Source organism: Rattus norvegicus, chromosome 7 (genome assembly GCF_021556685.1).
Source record: "Rattus norvegicus strain SHRSP/BbbUtx chromosome 7, alternate assembly SHRSP_T2T, whole genome shotgun sequence".
Lineage (NCBI taxonomy): Eukaryota > Metazoa > Chordata > Mammalia > Rodentia > Muridae > Rattus > Rattus norvegicus.
Genome location: NC_141540.1, coordinates 114,600,089 through 114,619,008, shown reverse-complemented (window position 1 = coordinate 114,619,008; position 18,920 = coordinate 114,600,089). Strand labels below are relative to the sequence as shown.

The 18,920-nt window shown below is 50.3% G+C and overlaps 1 protein-coding gene across 1 annotated transcript in view; it reads left to right on the top strand.

The window, feature by feature from the left end:
• Positions 1–18,920, top strand: part of Ago2 (argonaute RISC catalytic component 2) — an 86,257-nt gene that overhangs the window by 54,065 nt on the left and 13,272 nt on the right. The window contains 11 exon segments of the mRNA NM_001408918.2: positions 998–1,132; positions 1,540–1,627; positions 2,643–2,790; positions 3,689–3,808; positions 3,938–4,060; positions 4,724–4,857; positions 6,766–6,950; positions 8,503–8,662; positions 12,124–12,214; positions 14,475–14,669; positions 16,473–16,607. Coding sequence (NP_001395847.1) covers positions 998–1,132; positions 1,540–1,627; positions 2,643–2,790; positions 3,689–3,808; positions 3,938–4,060; positions 4,724–4,857; positions 6,766–6,950; positions 8,503–8,662; positions 12,124–12,214; positions 14,475–14,669; positions 16,473–16,607 — 1,514 coding nt within the window.

Sequence of the window (18,920 nt, the reverse complement as noted above, 5' to 3'; positions counted from 1 at the left end):
ACTAACTAGGCCATTTGCACTACTGGAGCACCCCGGGTGTGGGGCTGGGGCCACACCCTTCCTTCTCTCCCCTGCTTGAACTAAGGAAAAGGCACTATTAGGTGCCAATGGGTGGCCATGGCCCAGTGGTCTTCCAACCTTGGAGTGTATTAGACCTATCATTGCTATGACAAGTACGTAGAAGAAACCATTTAAAGCAGTAAAGATTAACTCGGGTTCAGAGTTCTCAGTCCTCAGTAAGTCATGCTATCATTCTGAAGCCAAGCACCATGGCAAAGAGGCTGTGACAGAGCATAGCTGCTTATCTCATGGTGGCAAGAAGCGAGGAGATAGAAAGGGGCCAGGGACAAGGTGCATTCCTAAGGGCACACCCCCGGGGATTGACTTCCTCCAGAAATGTCATTGGCTATCTCAGAGCCCTCACAATCCATTTAGCTTTCAATGATAGGGGGACATTGTCGTCCCCCTATTTCCCGTGCTTCAGGAGCCTCGAGGTCATACTCTGTGCTGAGTCCTCTTCCCTCCGGCAGAGACTGACAGCAGGAGCAGTAAGTTCCTACAGGTATCCCCAGCAAGGCCCTGGAGGGCACATCTCAGTCGGATGCACCTTGATTGCAAAAGAATTGCATGAACGGAACACTTCAGAAACACCTCTAGCTGAAGGTGGCCAGAAAACCTGACCCGATCCAAGGTCCTGGACACCCCCTACCATGCCAGACTTGCTCAAGACCCCTGTAATTCTTCTAGTCACTTCAGATTCAGCCAATCCCCTACCATTGCCCATGGCTAGAGGAAGCATGGAGTCTCTGGGGTCAGTGCCTCCCTTGGAGTGTGGAGCCATGGGCATAGTGGACATTGGTTTTTTCATCAAGACGTCAAGGGGCGCTCCACAGAGGAAGAGCGGTCCTGGGCCTCCTGAGCAGCTACTGATTAGTTGTATGGATTACTCCAGATGCCTCCGTTAAACTCTCTTGTCTCTTCCTTTTCCTGCACATAGTATCAGCAACAGCATTTTACAAGGCACAGCCAGTGATCGAGTTTGTTTGTGAAGTGTTGGATTTTAAAAGTATTGAAGAACAACAAAAACCTCTGACAGATTCCCAAAGGGTAAAGTTTACCAAAGAAATTAAAGGTAAAGAACCACCCTGCACACAGGCTAGGGGGTGGGACCCCCGCTCCTGGGGCAGGTGCGGGCTGTGGGCAGAGTGAGCCGTGAGACAGACTCTGAGTCAGTTGGGACCCATGCACAGAGAGGGCCCATGACTCTAATGAGTACAACCGTGTGGGTGGGTGTGCTGTTTGGTCCACAAACGTAAGGTACCATGAAGGGTGGTAGTGGCACCCAAGTCTCGTGTACTGAGTTTTCCTGGCAGAAGGCTTCTCTGCGTGAGGCGTATCCAGCCACCATGTTCTGTGGTCAGTCCACGTTTCTTACTCCTCAGCTCGAGAACCTCATGGCCTGTGGTCAAAGCTCCCGTGTGTGCCTTGGGCTGTAAGTGTGTAACAAGAGTAGCTCTGATACCTGATGTCTGTCCCCAGGTCTAAAGGTGGAGATAACGCACTGTGGTCAGATGAAGAGGAAATACCGTGTCTGCAATGTGACCCGGCGGCCTGCCAGTCACCAAACGTAAGGCAGCCACACAGCCAGCCCTCCTTTCAGTCTCAGGCCGGCCTCTGTGGCTCACTCACACTCATACACATGGACTCCATGGCTAGAGAAATGACTAGGTGGTTAAGATTATAGTGTGTATTGCTCTTGGCTCCCAGCACCCATGTTGGGCAGCTTACAGCCTCCCATAGCTCCAGCTGCAGTGCTGTCCTATGTGCCCCCATGGTACCTGCACACACGTGTGCACACGCATTTAAAGTATAGTAAGTTGATTTTTTTTTTTGTTTTGCCTGTATGTATCTTTTCACCGTGTGTGCCTGGTCCCTGTGGAGGTCAGCAGAGAGCATCAGATTCCCTGGAGTGGCACTTCTAGGTAGCTGTGAGCTACTGTATGATGCCAGGAATCAAACCGGGGTCCCCTGCAAGCAGCCAGTTTCTTAAAGCAGTGGCCATCTCTCCAGCCCCTGTTCTGTTATGTTTTTAAGTCGGGGACTCAATTGTGCAGACCAGGCTAGCCTGGAACTACTCACAAAGATGGCTCTGCTTACCGGGTGCTGGGGTTTAAGGCATGTATGGCCCACAAAATGATTTAGGGAAAAAATGTGGAAGGTGGGTGATGGCTCAATGGCTAAGGACGTTGACTGCTCTTCCAGAAGTTCTTCATTCAACTTCCTAATATCACATAACCGTCTAGAACTGTGGTCCTAAGACATCCCATACCTTCTTCTGCAGACAAATGCCCATATACATAAAATGGGTAAAAACATCTTATACAAACAAGTGTACATTCCAACAAAGAAATCCCGCACACCCAGGGGAGCAGAGGGTGTCACCTTACCAGTATTAGGTGTCTGCTGTGTTGCTTTGCGTGGGTCTGGGAAATGAAGAAACACCTGTAGGCAGCCTGAGAATTGAGGGGTTCTTGAATAGTCTTGAAGCATCTGCTTCCTGCACAACATGGATGCTCGCCCCTGGCAAGGTCCAGTGTCCAGGGAGCCTGGAAAGTTCTTTCCTGAGTCACCTCTTTCCACAGGTTCCCACTGCAGCAGGAGAGTGGGCAGACAGTGGAGTGTACAGTGGCTCAGTACTTCAAGGACAGGCACAAGCTGGTTCTGCGCTACCCCCACCTCCCATGTTTACAAGTTGGACAAGAGCAGAAACACACCTACCTTCCTTTGGAGGTAAGTCTCTGCACTACTTACCGACTGGGGAGAAGAAGCCCAAATCAGCCCAGCCTCCCTGATGTGTAGGACTCAGCTAATTCACGCATTGTTGAGACTTGTCCCCCTTGTGTATTCCTTCCCCTAAAATGGAATGAAATTAGCAGCTTGGGTGGGATTACCTACCACAGTGTTACTTAGATCCTACGTAACCCTTGCTGGCCTGAAATTCTCTTTGTAGACCAGGCTGCCCCTCCCTGCTCAGAGGTCCTACCTGTCTCAGCCTCAGGTCCTGGGATAATGAATGTCTTCCTTAAGCACCTCGGGGAGGAAAGAGTAAACTTCATTTACTCTTCAGCATCACTGTTCGGCTTCTAAGGAAATCATTGCAGGAACCCAAAATGGGCAGAAACCTGGAGGGTGGAGCTGATGCAGGTGTTTGGGGGGGCGGGGGGGAATGCTGCTTACTGGCTTGATCCCAAAAGCTGGTTGAGATTGTTTTCTGGTGGAGCCCAGTACCACCAGCCTGGGGTGACGTCACCCAGGATGGGATGGGCTCTCCCATCAATCTCTAATTGAGAAAATACCCTGCAGGCTTGACTACAGCCTCCTAGTCTTATGCAGGCATTTTCTCAGTTGAGGTTCCCTCCCCTCAGATGGTTATAGCTTGTGTCAGATTGACATTAAATTAGCCAGCACAACAGATGTGAACCACTCACTATGTATAGATCAAGCCCAGCAGAGTGCCATCAAGGCCGAGGGGGTCACCTACAAGTTCTGTTGTGAACGGTAGGCTTCAGAGTGACTCCACCACTACCCAGGGCTCGGGCTTGGGTGCCCAGCCTCTGAAAACTCCTTCCCTATAGCCCCTAGTCACAGGCACAGTTCATGTGTTGACCTGTATGTGTTTTCTTTGTAGGTCTGTAACATAGTTGCTGGACAGAGATGTATAAAAAAATTAACAGACAATCAGACCTCAACCATGATCAGAGCAACTGCCAGGTCAGCGCCCGATCGGCAAGAGGAGATCAGCAAATTGGTGAGCACTGGGTCCCTGGGTTTCTCCAGAATGGGGTACTCAAGGATTCCCCCTCCCCCAACACACATGCCTGTACTTTGAGCAGAGATGGCCTCCACTGACCTGTCTTCCTCTTTTTCCTTACTCAAGATGCGAAGTGCAAGTTTCAATACAGACCCGTATGTTCGTGAATTTGGGATCATGGTGAAAGATGAGATGACAGATGTGACAGGGCGGGTTCTGCAGCCGCCCTCCATCCTCTACGGGGGCAGGGTAAGTGCAGACAGGTGGCATGTGTGCATGTATGAGCTTGCCCGCCCGCCCGCCCGCCCATCCATTGGCCTGTGCATGACCCAAGTTTCTACCTTCCTGCATCTTCTAAAAGTTCACACATTGTTTTCAGTGTTTCTAAGTTCACTTTGTTGTTAAAGAAGAGTTTTTGGAGATGGCGTCTGACTCTTCTTACCCATCTATTTACCCATCCATCTGTGCTTTCCCATCCATCTATGTGACACTCCACTCATCATCCCTCCACCTCTCCACCCTTCTGCTCACCCATTGTCCCTTCCCATCCATCCATCTGACCACACTCAACCTCATCCACTCACCCATCCTTTGGTACCTTCATCCAGCTCTACTCATGCGTCCTTCGCATCCACTCATTTATTCCCCACATTCACCCGTCCGTCTGACCCTTCACTCTACCCATCTAGGGCTCATCATTGCTCCTGTTAATTTCTCATCCAGCTTGCCACGTCCATTCAGAACCCACCATTCTGCATGTGTTGTGGGGGTTGCTTATAGTGCTAAGGAATGCTAGAGACGTGGAGACAACACACCCGTTGTGATGTGGTGCTTTAGGAGTCCTTGTGGTCAGGAGGGCCAGCAGCAAGAACATTTTCATTTGTTCCCCACTGAACTACTTTGTATTTGCAGAACAAAGCGATTGCCACCCCTGTCCAGGGTGTGTGGGACATGAGAAACAAGCAGTTCCACACGGGCATCGAGATCAAGGTGTGGGCCATCGCCTGCTTTGCACCCCAGCGCCAGTGTACAGAAGTCCATCTCAAGTAAGCCTGCCTGAGGCCTCCATGTGCCTGGCCTTGTTTCTGTTAGTCAGATGGGTCACTGGGGTTCCGACACCAGTGGCTGGCAGCCTTTCTCTAACAGAGAGCACTCGCTCACGGTGACTCCCATTTATGAAATGTGGTGAGGCCAAGGTTAGCTGTGAGAGAAAACAGTACCTGAGTTAAAATAAATCAGTCGCCATGGAAGCAGAGGGTGGACATAGTCGGTGGACTCAGACTGTAGAAACAACACATTTTACTGTCTCTGTCTGTAGCCCTGGCTGTCCAAGAACTCAACTATGTAGCCCTGGCTGGCCTTGAACTCACAGATCTACCTGCCTCTGCCTCCGCTATTGATGGGATTACAGGTGCCCCCTTTTCTCATTAAGCCATTGTGCTGGTGCTACTGTGACGTTTCAGTGAATTAAATGAGAAGTGAAACTGAAAACTGGGTGGTAAGCGACAGTAGAAGAGGTCAGTATTGTGGTGGGCTTCAGTGGCTGCTCTCCAGGGGAGGGACGGGTTACAGTTCACCCATCAGGAGTGGGTTAACTGCTCCCAGCCACCTTCCCTGTAGCTTAGGACTGATACAGTGAGCTGCAGAGGCCCGCTCCTCTGCCCAGAACACTGAGTGTTGGGCCAGTGGCAAGTAACTAAGCTTGACCAGTGCCAACAAGATTGTACCTTAGAGCTCACAGGGTTTTTACTCGTGTTCCAAGGTTAGAGGGGAAATAAGACATTTGGTTCTTACCTGTCTGGGGGCAGTGAAGGGGGCACCCCAAAACCTGCAGAGAATAGCTGTAACACTACCACCCCAACAAGAGGCTATTTGGTGAAGCTGTCTTACGCAGGGCTGAGTTCACTGGATAGAGGCTGTCATTCTACACTGGTGTAGCTTTTGCTTGTGCTTCTGAGAGAACGAGCCAGGAGCCCAGAGAAAAGTCAGAGCAGAGGCTAGATGCTGACCAACTTCTGCCCATCTTCTATTTTTGGTCTCTATCCCCAGGCACACCTACCTGTTGATGGTGTGACTGCAGGTACACATATGTGCATTCTGTAAGTGCAGCGCATGGGAGGTGAACTCTGTTCCACTAGGTTGGAACTAAATGTCCTCACCTTGGCTGCTGGTTGGATGTTTTTACTCTGAACATAGCCAGTCTTCTCAGCCCCCTGAGTCTTGTTGCAGTCCAAATGCTGGCTTTGCTTGACTGCCACCTGTTCTGTTTCCTTCTGGGTCTGTGTCTCCACGGTCAAGCTATACCCACCAGAACAGCAGGGAAAACCCATACGGCAGCTGAAGGTGTCCCTTATTTTACCAGAGCCCTAACAGAGTTGCTTAGTAGGCCTGTGTGGCCCAAAAGAGCCATACTGTGTCACTACAGAAAGGCAGCAAGCAGGCACTTATATCTGCCATTTTATCCCAGCAATTATCCCTGGGCCTTCCATGGGTTTGTGGTGCACTCACCCCCTTCATGGGTTAATGCCTGAGATTAAATTCTAGCATGGCATGGTGCCTATCCCCCAACCCTAGCCCCCAGAGGGGTGAGGCAGCAGAATCCTGAGTTTGAGGCCAGTCTAAGCTACCAAAAGCAAATAAAAAACATAATTCTCTTTGTTTGTTTTTGCTTTGTTTAGATAGAATCTTGTGTATCTCAGGCTAGCCTCAAACTCATCGTGTAGTTTTAAATGACCTTGCACTATAGATCCTCCTGCCTCTCCTCCCAAATGCTAAGATTACCATACCTGCAATATCCAGTGTTTGGGATCAAACTTTGGGCGTGCTAGGCAAGCACTTAAAATCCTCTCCCCACCCCTTTGACTTTATTAAACTGTATTCAGAACCCCTGGTTGAAAGGATATGACTTCCTTTCCATATATTGTACATCTTAGCCAAGTGGCTTTTCCCCTCAGGTCCTTCACAGAGCAACTGAGGAAGATCTCAAGAGATGCTGGGATGCCTATCCAGGGTCAGCCCTGCTTCTGTAAATACGCACAGGGGGCAGACAGTGTGGAACCCATGTTCCGACACCTGAAGAACACATACGCTGGTCTCCAGCTGGTGGTGGTTATCCTGCCTGGCAAGACTCCTGTGTACGGTAGGTGTCAGCCATCTGTAGGCCTTTGGGAGTCGAGGGGGTTCCAGTGGCTGTGATTTGCTTGTTCCCCTTTGTGTGGACTGAACTGAGTGGTGGGTTCATTCCTGAGCCTGAGAAAGGGGAGAGGGAGGTCAGGTTACTCTAGTCCATTTTCCAGGCCATTGTCACTGTTGTCTTGAATGAGGCCCCAGTCCCAGGTATCTAGCAAGTCCCGGTGGCCCATAGCTGCAGATAGTTTCTGCAGTTGCCCAATGTTTGGAATTCTAGGAATGGATAAATGTTCTCCTTTGTTTTGACACCAACACCCCAAGAGATGGCGTTTGTAGTTATTGGTCGTTTAGGGAGGTCGGGTGCAGATTATTAGTGGTCATGGTCAATAGAAACAAAAGGAAATAAATTGGATTCAGGAGTCTCTCTGTCCCTACTATCCTTTCTCTCCTATCTAGTGATAGGGGGGGAGACCAGTGAATAAAGGGTGGGGAAAAAAGAAACCACGAAGTAGCAACAGCCAGCTACAGCCCATAATTTGACTTGAGGGTTGGTTTGATAGTCATGCTGTGGCAGGAGTGTTGGCAGATGAGAGAGTCCCCTGCTATGCCAGTGTTCCCTGAGGAGGCCCCACTGACTCTTGATTCCCTAGGCCTCAGTCAGCACGTCTGGTCTCTGCCACCAGCCCAGACAAGGCTGGGTTTCTGTTGGTTAGACGGTAGTTGCTCATTTCATCAGTGGAGAAGCCCAATGATGCTGAGAGAAGAGGGAATGAATCAGGTACAGCCTTCCTTTCAGGAGGCCTTCAGCGGGGCAGGGCGGTCATACCGACAGATCTGCAGGGTGAGAGCTGTCCGTCCCCAGAGGCTTTCAGCAAAAGGGTGTTGGTGTGAGATCTGGTGGTGCAGGAGTCAGAAAGCAACTGGGATTCTTAATGGTTGTTACTAGTAGGGGTCTGTCCTGTCTAACCACAGGCAGACTGCAGACCCACGGCCGCCGTGCTTTCCCCCTCCAGGTTCAAAGCAGGCTTGCTCGTGCAGTGGTGTTTGGATGGAATGAGCATTGTCCCTGGGGTCCGGGTTTCTAGAACAGTCCTTAGAGCAATGACCAGCTGCTCCGGGAAGGAATCTGGAAATGGAGGAGTGTGGATCCCCACGGCACTTTGATGTTCTGTGTTTGCCAAGGGTTTTGAGGAGGCCGGTGGTTTTATTTTTAGCTACCCAGGCATTTGCTTAACATGAGGTGTCATTTCTGCTGAGGAATGATGAAGCCTCAGTTATAGCCGGCTTCTGCTCACCCCACCCTGGGCCCCAGATCACAAATGGCTGGTGTGAGATGTGCTTCCAGATTCCCGTCCTGAGGGAGACAGGCACAGGTGCCTGGCAGCACTAAAGCAGGATTCAGCCAGGAGCTCTGCCCTCCATCTGCCAGCATCGTGCACAGGCCGACTGCAGGCGCCTGATGCAGCTGCCATGGCTGAGCCCCGCACCAGTGCAGTCCACGGGGCAGGGGACAGCTGCTTCTATTTGGGACATGTTGTGACATGTGCACCTCTGCTCCACAGCGGAAGTCAAGCGTGTGGGAGACACGGTGCTGGGCATGGCCACGCAGTGTGTCCAGATGAAGAACGTGCAGAGGACCACGCCACAGACCCTATCCAATCTCTGCTTAAAGATCAATGTCAAACTGGGAGGAGTCAACAACATCCTGCTGCCACAGGGCAGGTGAGGTGGCCACACCCTGCACATACACCAGCTGGCTCAGTAGAGAGGTACTCACAGGTAGTTCATGTGGGCATAAGTCCCAGACCCCTCAGAGCCAGGGGCATCGGGGATGGGTGACTGTTAGGACTGGGCTCCCTAATAGTTGAAGGCTGGTGTGGGGCCATTGCCACCCCACTCTTTGTGCCAAGGCCAGCAATCTCCACTGGAGGGTAAGGAGAGTGAGTGGCCCAGGACAGGTCAGGAAATGGGCTTCCACAGACTTGGAAGTCTGGTCAGCTGGTCCCTGGAGCTTTACTGCAGTGTAGACTCTAGTGTTTCCCACTCTGCTCACCCAGGGCTGGTAGCTTGCTGCTAAGATCATAGTACTTGGGCTAGAAATTCTCTGTAGGGGCCACAATTGATGGGTCCTCTGCCTGGTCCAGGAACTTATTAGGCCAAGTGCTGGCTGCCAACATGCTCCACAAGGCTAAGGGATGGAGACGCGGAACTGTGTCTTCCTCACCCAAGGCAGATATGCTACCCTGGGTATTAGAGGTCAAGGCCCAAGTTACTGTTTGCCCCTCCTTGAACAGTGGACCTGCAGTTGAGGCAGAAGAGAGTGGTCATAGTAATAGCTTTTTAAAAAAAGATTTATTATGTATGTGAGTACACTGTAACTGTCTTCAGACACACCAGAAGAGGGCATCAGATCCCATTACAGATGGTTATGAGCCACCATGTGGTTTTGGGAATTGAACTCAGGACCTCTGGAAGAGCAGTCGGTGCTCTTACCACTGAGCCATCTCTCCAGCCCTCACAGTGATAGCTTTGGTTGAGGAAACTGTCTGTAGAAACTGAGAATGAGGGGCAGGCCTGTGCCGTGGGGGGCTGGCTGTGGCTTTAGGTGGAGCAGACTTGGGAGACCTCTTGTGTCAGTCTCTGCCAGGCCGATGTTGGGGACTGGCGCTGAGGAGCCCTGAATCTTTGGAGATAAGGACGGTGGACTAGATTGGAGAGATTAAAGGGGAGGAAAGGCAGCTGGTTGTCTGGGCTTTTGGTCTAGTTAGTGTCAAACACAGGGCCCTTCCTGAAGGAGGGGTAGCTTGGGCTGGGGCACTGAGCTCTGGGAAAGCACAGGAACCATGAGATGGGTGAGCATCCTTGAGTGAGTGCCAAGGAGATCTGAGCCCTGTGCCCAGGGTGAAAGCTCAGGGATGCTGGGAATAGAGAGAAGAGAAGGCAAGGAGGGGAGGCACTTGAGTCATGGCACCCAAGGAAGTATGTCTTGCATCACAAAATGCCAATATGCCGCACTGTGTGGTCTGATGATTGGACCCAGTGATAGGGAAGTCACTGGAGACCTTGAAAGGGAAAGCTTGTTGCCATGGCAGCTGGGTTGAGTTAGAAAGAACCTGGGAGTTACCAGCAGGCTGGGCTCATGGGAAGCTTTGCGCAGGTGTGCCTGGCTTGTGACACATTTGTCACATCCACCCATGTAGAAATACAGCTGCTACATGGCTGTACCTGGTGGCCGGGGTGGCAGGGCAGTGATCAGGATCTTTGGGTGTACTACTCAGTTCACCTTCAGCAGGGAGAGTGAGGCCAAGGGGCACAGGCATCTCGAGTGTGGTTGGCAGGACCACAGTGCCACAGACTACCTGTGTCTGAGAAGTGGCACCTAAGTCTGAGGCTGGGTGCAGGGCCCCCCCCCAGGGGTGGTTGCAACCACAATGGAGATGAAAGGGACACTTGCTCCTCTCCCTGGAAAGACTGCATGGATCCACATGCTTAACACATAGGATTCTTTCTTACATAGTTTTACCCTGAGTGGGTGCTGAGGAGAAATCCTGCTGGTCTCACACACCGCACACACAGACACAGACACAGACACAGACACAGACATACACACACACACACACACACACACACACACACACACACACCACATATCACACACACACCACATATCACACACACACACACACCACATATCACACACACACACACACACACACACACAGGTCTCCACTGTGCCTGACTTTGATTGGGAGATGGCAATGTGCAATAGACACACTCCCCTCTGAGTGCCACAGTCTTCACACAAATGTGAAGTCACCTCACAAATCATGACCTAGGGTCTCACAGAGAATATTATCTGGACTCCACATACTTAGGGAGAAAGATGCCCTTCTGGCCTCCTCTCCTTGCACACAGTGTCACCTTGTCTTTTGGTTCTTTGTGATAGTCTCGGGACACCTCTTGAATAATCAAGTTTCTTTTGGCACAAAGTGCGGAGGCATACTCTTATGACGTCAGTATTTGAGAGGTTGTGGCAGCAGGACTCGAAGTCCAAGACCAGTCTGAAATATGTGAGACTGTGTCAAAACAAAGGGGAGAAAGGGCAAGAAAATTGCAGGAAGGCAGACAGACAGGATGGGTAAACCCCTTCCTGATAGCCATGCTGATACCATTATCCTCTGGCCATCAGTGGCAGCCACAAAGTTTTCTGGTGTCAAATGGGTGTGGAGGTGTGCCGCCAGCCTTGGTGTGCACTTCTCAAAGAGCAGTCACCATGGAAATAAAGATGAAGCTGCCCCTACAATGCAGGAGTCAGGACAAGCCTGGTGGACTTCTGGGTGCTGCATGGAGGGCTATCACTTTCTCTATGTCCCCTTCCCTCGACACACATACCACCACTCAGTGAGCATTCAGGCTGAAGGTCTCAGCCCAGCCAGAACCGATGGTCACGAAAGGAGGTGGCCAGGGTGCTGGGAGTTGGGAATGTACCCTGTGGTTAAGAACCAGGATGCAGGCTGGAGAGATGTCTCATGGTTAAGAGCACTGGCTGCTCTTCCAGAGGTTCCGAGTCTAATTCCCAGCAACCACATGGTGGCTCACAACCACCTATGATGGGTTAAGATGCCCTTTTCTGGTGTGTCTGAAACAGCTACAGCATCCTTATATACATAAAGTAAATAAATAAATCTTAAAAAAAAATACTACTCAAGATGCTACTTGAACAGAGTAAGTCATGGCCAGGTGAGACCCTGGAGTAACCTATGGAGGTAGAAGGTCTTGAACAAAGGCACCCCCAGTACCCAGCCAGGCCAGCTGCATACTCAGCTCTCAGTCCTGCCTTCCTGGCCTCTTTCTCAAGTTCATAGCAGACATCATTGTTTGAATCCAGTAGGCTTTCTGTGTGTATCTTTAAGGATAAAGATTCTGTTGGGGGCTGGGGCTGTCTCACTTGGTAAAGTGCTTGCATGACATACATAAGGTCCTGGGTTCAGGCCCAGCATAAACCAGATGGGCGTGGTAGTACATGCCTGTTATCCTGGCACTGAGGTTGAGGCAGGAAGATCTCTTGAAAAATGCCATGTTAGAGCAAGGGTTGCCTCCCAAACAGGGAGAGGAATAGCTTCTGTTGTCAGACATCCATGCGTTGTCTCAAGCCTAGGCCTCAAACACCCACTTTCTTGTAGGCCTCCAGTGTTCCAGCAGCCTGTCATCTTCCTGGGAGCCGATGTCACCCACCCACCAGCTGGGGATGGGAAGAAACCTTCAATTGCTGCCGTGAGTGTCCGCGGTTTCCTGTGGCATCTCTCCTAATGTCATGTTGCTTGGTTGGGACCCTTGCCCCTCAAGTGTCTGTGGTTTGTTTGCAGTAGTGTGTGAAGGAGAAAGACATGGAAGTCACTTACCTGCTTGGTTGGTCTAATCATGATCTAATGGCAAATAGGTGATGGGGTGATACTGATGATGTCATAGGTGTATGGGGTGATACTGATGATGTCATAGGTGATGGGGTGATACTGATGATGTCATAGGTGTATGGGGTGATGCTGATGATGTCGTAAGTGTGTGGGCTGCCATCTACCCTGATGTTAGTGTTGCGTCTGATGGGAACATTACCTCTGGCTTCGTGTCTATCAAGGTAGCCTTGGCCGGCCACTCCCTTGGCTCTCAGAAGACTGCCCTGTCATGTACGGTGGCCAGGCATGAACTTCTATAGGGTTTGGCCCTTTGGAGTGCAGAGTGCAAAGGGTGTCCTCTCACCACCCCTCTAGTCGGAACATACAGGTTTCTGGGGCCAGGGTAGTTGAGCATCTGAAAGGAAACAACAGCTCTTGTGGATCATTTGTCTGAACCATGGATCCTCTCCTCACAAATGCCTACACAATCAGTCTCCAGATGATTGTCCAAGTGCTCACCTGGGGAATGGAACCAAAAGGCCCTGTGCACAGCAGCCTGGAGATGGCCGCAGCCTCGGCTAGAGTGGGCTCCCATACCTGGCACTCAGCATGGCAGTACCAGCCTCACACCCAGCTGAGCCTTAGCATCGAGCCAGTCTCTGCTGTTTCCCTCCTGTAATTAACCTTAATCTTTCTGGGCTTTGTCTCGTGTGCTCCAGTCGCCTCAGTGCCTGGCATACAGTAGGTGCTGACCAGACTTAACATCATTGTTTATAATGTCTTAAAGGGTAGAATGTAGGATGTGATATAGGACAAGACCCCATTTGTATCATGTGTGCTGTGCATAGTTCTTGGGTGTGGCTTTCAGGTGGGATCTAGAGTCGGGATCCCTAATGTCAGACAGGACCTGCACAGCCAATGCAGTTCGTCTGGCCCAGGTCTTTTGCCACCTTTGACTCTACCTGATCATCGTTAGCGTTGTTTTCTATGGCTCATTGTGTGCAGGTCTTCTCTGCAGGCTTTGGAGGCCTAGGCAAGTGCATTAGTGGCCCAGGCACACATAGTTTATTGGATTGGCTTAGGGGGATATAGTCTTAAAACACAGAGGCCAAGAATAATTAGTCCACAAAGCTGAGTTTCTCCTCAGTCCCACTTTGATGCTGGAGTCCAGGAGAACTCCTGGAGAGTTGCCTGTCTCGGTCTAAGTCAGAATCTGCCTGCAGTAACAGGATAGACAAACTTGCCCACAACAAGCAGGCAAAAAGGAAAAGGCTGCCACTAAGAGGTGTGACTCAGATTCGGGGTGGGTCTTGCCACCTCTGACGATCCTATCAGCAAAACCCCTAAGTTTACACAGCTGCTTTGGTTTAAGTTGATACCAGACGGGGGGTGAGTTGTCAACCAAGATCAGAGCCTGGCTTATTAAATTCCAAAGAACAGAAATCTATGTTTATTCCTGGTGCCCACGATTCTCAATCAATAGGACAGGTTTCTGTTCATGTTGACTTTTTTCTGCTTATGCCAACTTGAACTATTTCTTCAACAAGGGATCTGGAAGGGCCTGGAGACTACTCTCTGAACTTCTCAGAGGAGTTGCTGGTCACCTGCTTCCCAGGGACACAGGGCCCTTCCCTTTATGCTTTCAAGGAATAAGGAAGTGCCTTCCCCAACCTGGGAGTGGGCTGGCCCTAGCTGTAGCTGTCAGTTTACTTTTGGCCCCCTAACCTCAGAACCCTGGCAGCATCATGGCGCTCTGATTGGTCCTCTGGTTGCTCCTTTAGATGAACAGTCAGGTTGCTTCAAGGGGCTGTGACCTTCCTAAGGATCTAAGTCTGGGCATACTTAGATGTATACATGCCAGTCTGAAGAAGTGTTTGCTCTTGAAAATCTACAGGCAGCCCCAGTTGCTTTCTTTGTACAGATGTCAGCTACCTTATACCTTATATAAACACAGTAGGGCTCAGTATTGCCGCCTCCTTGTGCACCATGGGGCAAGTATCCCATCTTCAGAAGGTGCCTAGCAGTACTTTCTGCTATGAGGAACACTGGGAGAAGATGCTTCTTTACAGATCAGTCTCTAGCTGGACCGTAGAAGAGGGACCCCTGGAGCCCTTGTCCCCTGCTGACTGTGTGTCCCACAGGTCGTGGGCAGCATGGACGCACACCCCAACCGCTACTGTGCCACCGTGCGCGTACAGCAGCACCGACAGGAGATCATCCAGGACCTGGCTGCTATGGTGCGAGAGCTGCTCATTCAGTTCTACAAATCTACACGCTTCAAGCCCACCCGCATCATCTTCTACCGAGACGGCGTCTCTGAGGGCCAGTTCCAGCAGGTGAGCCGCTCTGCACCGTCCTCTTTGTGTCTGTCAGTTGGCTGCTCAGAGTGGAGAAGGCAGATGGTGGTGTGGTCTGTGCCATATGAGGTTTCAGGGCGCATGATGGGGGAAGGCAGGAGGGAAGTTTTGGATATAAGTTTGGGCAGTGGAGACCTGGGTGAGAATAGAACCTCAGGCCAGGGAATAGGCAGGCAGACTGAGGAGTTCACCTTCCCTGCGCATTTCTAAGTGCTGGAGAATCTACTTGCCTGCCTTGACCACAGGCATGCAGCAAAGTACATGCTCATTTGCCTCATTTAGGGCAGAATCGGCAACTTTCCCTCTTCAGAATAGACACTCACGGGCCCTGGGAGTACACCATCCCCCTCTGTTCTTTCTGGCCAAGCCTCTAGTGCTGTGTTCTGCAAGAGCTCTGGTGACAGCCTCTACAATGTACTTTCATGATGTGGAGCCGTGTTGCCCCCCAGTCCAACCTTCAGGGCGTCCAGTGCTTCTCTCTTATAGAAAGGTCTGACCTGCCATTCTCAGCTCCAACCCTCAGAGAATATTAGAATCGCCACAAAGCAACTCTGCACTAGAATTCTAATTTTTGAACCATTGTATACTGATTGAGACTGTTAAATCCGAGGGAAGCCAGACATGGTAGCACATGCCTCTAATCCTGGTACTCAGAAGGCAGAGGCAGGCAGATCTCTGAGTTCTGAGTCCAGCCAGGGCAGAATAATAAGACTTTGATTCAGATAGATGCAGTTCCTCTGAACACTTGAGTGGGAAAATTGTCCAAGCCAAGACTTTGAGGCTAGGGTGAGCAAGGTGGGGAGACGCTATCCTGACAACAGAAGTCCACTATTTCTGGTACTTGTGTACCAAGCTCTTCACATGAGATCTTCAGTGCAGGACCCACAGTTGACAGACAGAGGAGGGGGTGTTTCTGGGTACTGTGGGGTTCTGTGCTCTGGTGGAAGTTCTGGTCTGACTCAGACAAGCGTTTGCTCCATTTCTTGCCTTTCCTCTCAGTAAGCAGCAAGTGGCAAATGGCCCTGGTGTCCGAGCCCATACATCTTCATCTTGCTCTTTTGTGAGCATTGAGAACATTATGGATTCCAAACTAAGCAGTTTTGTGTACCTTCTAACTTTAGAACCTGTGTGCCCTTGGTCCCTATATATGTGAAATCATGACCATAATTTTTATTGTCAAATCTGTATAAACTAGAGTCACCTGCAAAAGGGGAGCCTCAATTAAGATGTCGTCTCAATCAGATTAGCCTGTTGGTATCATGTCTGTGGGACATCCTCACACTGATGTAGAAGCGCTTAGTCTACTTGGGCAGCGCTATTCTTAGACAAGTGGGCCTCGGGGTTGTCTGAGAAAGCTAGCTGAGGTGGGAATGTTGGTGCATGCCTTTAATCTCAGCACTGAGGATGTGGAAGCAAGTAGATCTCTGAATTCAGGGCAGTCTTGTCTACATAGTGAGCTACAGGCCAGTCAGAATAAGCAAAACTAAAAGAAAGCAAGCTAGTTAGCTGAGCAAGCCTGCAAGTTGTGTTCTTCCTTGTTTTCTGTTCTGTTCCTTCCCTTACTTCCTCGGTGATGGCTACGGTTTGGAAATGTGAGCTAGCTAAACCCTTTTCTTTCCCAAGTCTGACCCAAGCTTTTGGTCAGTGTTTTTAACGCAGCAACAGAATGAAATTAGACCAGTTGTCAGAAGTCAGAGTGGTGTACCTGACCCAGTGTGGGCCAAACTGGGAAAGCTGTTTCCAGTGTGCAAGAGGCATCTGACGCCTGCCTCTGTCCTGCAGGTTCTTCACCATGAGCTCCTGGCCATCAGAGAGGCCTGCATAAAGCTGGAGAAGGACTATCAGCCAGGGATCACATTCATCGTGGTGCAGAAGCGGCACCACACACGTCTCTTCTGCACAGACAAGAATGAGCGGGTGAGTCATAGCCCTGTGGCTCCCACAATCTGGGGAGACTCTTCATTGAGGACCTGGGCTCAGGTGTCTAGCAAGGCTTTGGGGAGGAGGGTCCAGGTTCTGACTCTGGGGAATGTACACATCTCATGCTCTTCATTTGGAGAAAGGTAAGGGTCCTTGGGCATGTGTGTACATGTATGTGAGTGTACACATGTAGAGACCAGAAGACAAACCAAAAGTATCATCCTTAGGATGGGCTGGATGACCAGTAAGCCCCAGGAATCCTGTTTGTGCCTTTGCAACCATGGATTGTAAGAGTGTGCACTTGGTTTGTGGCTTCTTGGGATTAAATTCAGGCCTTTGTGCTTACATGGCCTGAAAGCACTGTACTGACTAAGCCATCTCCCAAGACCTAGAAAAAATGTGTTCTGTGCTTCTAATGGTACAGTAAGGCACACATCCATGTATAAAGGCAGCAGCTTGGGAGACATAGGCTGTCCAGAAGGTCAAGGCCTCAAGTCATCTACCAGACCTTGAACCCAGCACTGAGGGCCCAGATCCATCAGGCCTGGGATCACCACACTGTTGCAAGATGGTCACTACAGTTCAGCTCTGCCCAGTGGTCTCCAGTGTAAGCCAGTGTTTGTTTATAAGTGTTGTGAAGTACCACAAAGAAAGAAACCATTTACCAATAACTACTGTAGCCGTGGTCTCCAGTGTCCCCAGTGTTACATCCTAAAATGACATAAAGAGGGGAAAAGAAGAAAACAACAGCAAATGCTTGCAGAATTCCCAAGGGAAGCTGATGAATAGTGTCACGGGTAGATGTTGTGACACACCTCTGTTGGAACCTGAAACAGGCAGGAATGGGAGAGAGGGGTGAGGAGAGCTGCAAGTGCGGGGTTCGCATGGAAGGACCAGAAGTCTCCGGTGGTTTCCAAACCTAACCGTATGTTTTGATCGTTATGCAAATGAGGTTTGAGAATGCTCGACACTTAGACTTGGCTGCCGCTGCTCACGCATTAAAGACAGAATGGAGACAGCGAGCCACTCACAGCCGAACACAACCAAATGGTTTATTCCAGTTCAGCTCAGACTGGAGACCTGAGCGCATGTATTATAGAATGAGAAATGGCTCTGCTCTGCAGACCACGAAGGGAAGCTGCAGCTCCTGAAGCTGGCGTCCCCTTGCAGCCTGAGGATGGGCAGTAATGAGGAAGTAGATTAAATCTGTCTCCTCCTCGGATGCCCAGGCAGAGGGAGAAGGTACTCCAGGGAAGCAGGCCGTACCATTTATTTGGATAGTGACTCTCAGCTAGTGAAGTCTGAAATGCACCACAATGCTTATGGAGTTATGTATATTTACAAAATTCACCTCTGGAGCTAAACCCAAAGATTCTTTTTTAAAAGCAACCCATGCCAGAAGTCGCAGGATCCAGCTTTATGGGCAGGTTTCCCACACAGACCTTCAGCTGTGAATCCTCACAAAATGTGACTGAGAATGGTAAAGGCGTGAACTCTTAGCAGAAGAGGGTATCCAGTCCCTCTGACACTGAAACTAGACTTGTGAATGGCTGTGAGCGAACATGTGGGTCTGGAAAGCAAATCCGTGCTCTTCCAGAGCAGCAAGTGCCTCAACCACTGACCCAGCTCCCAAGTTCTGAGTTCCATAGTTTGAGTTTAGTTGCAGGCAAGTTTCAGCAGCTCTTCAAGGAGTAATGTTTTGTTAAGACCTGTCACAGGTCTGCAACCCTAGCCTCACGTATCCAAGGCAGGCGAGTCCTAAGTTCAGGGGTAGTCTAGGGTATAGAACAGAGGCCTTTCTTGAAAGACAGACAAACAACAAAAGGCTTGTGCAGTTTTAGAAAGGAGTTATTACCCACATCACAACACTAAATGTGACAGATTTGGGCACATGACCCTGAGATCCAGGACAGAGAGTCTGAGGCCAAACAGCCTGGCTCAAAGCTAGCCCTGAGTTGTGTCTCCATCTGTTTCCCTGGCCCTACCCACAAGGATAAGACTATTGGGAGGACTGACCAAAGGGCATGGCACCCAGATCCTGGTGTTGTTAGAGGCAATGCTGGTGATGGCATACAGATCTATTATCATAACCATCCAGGAACACAAAACCGACGCTTCTCTGTCTCCATCCCGGCAAAACAAATTGCCTGAGTGCTCTAGGAGATTGTGAATAGGAGTTGTTTACCTGAGCATAGTGACACATGCCTGTCATCCCAGCACTCAGGATGCTAAAGCAGGAGGATTGTCTTGAGTAGAGTCCAGTGTGTAACACTCAGTGAGTTCTAGCCCAGCCTGGGCTAAATGTGAGAC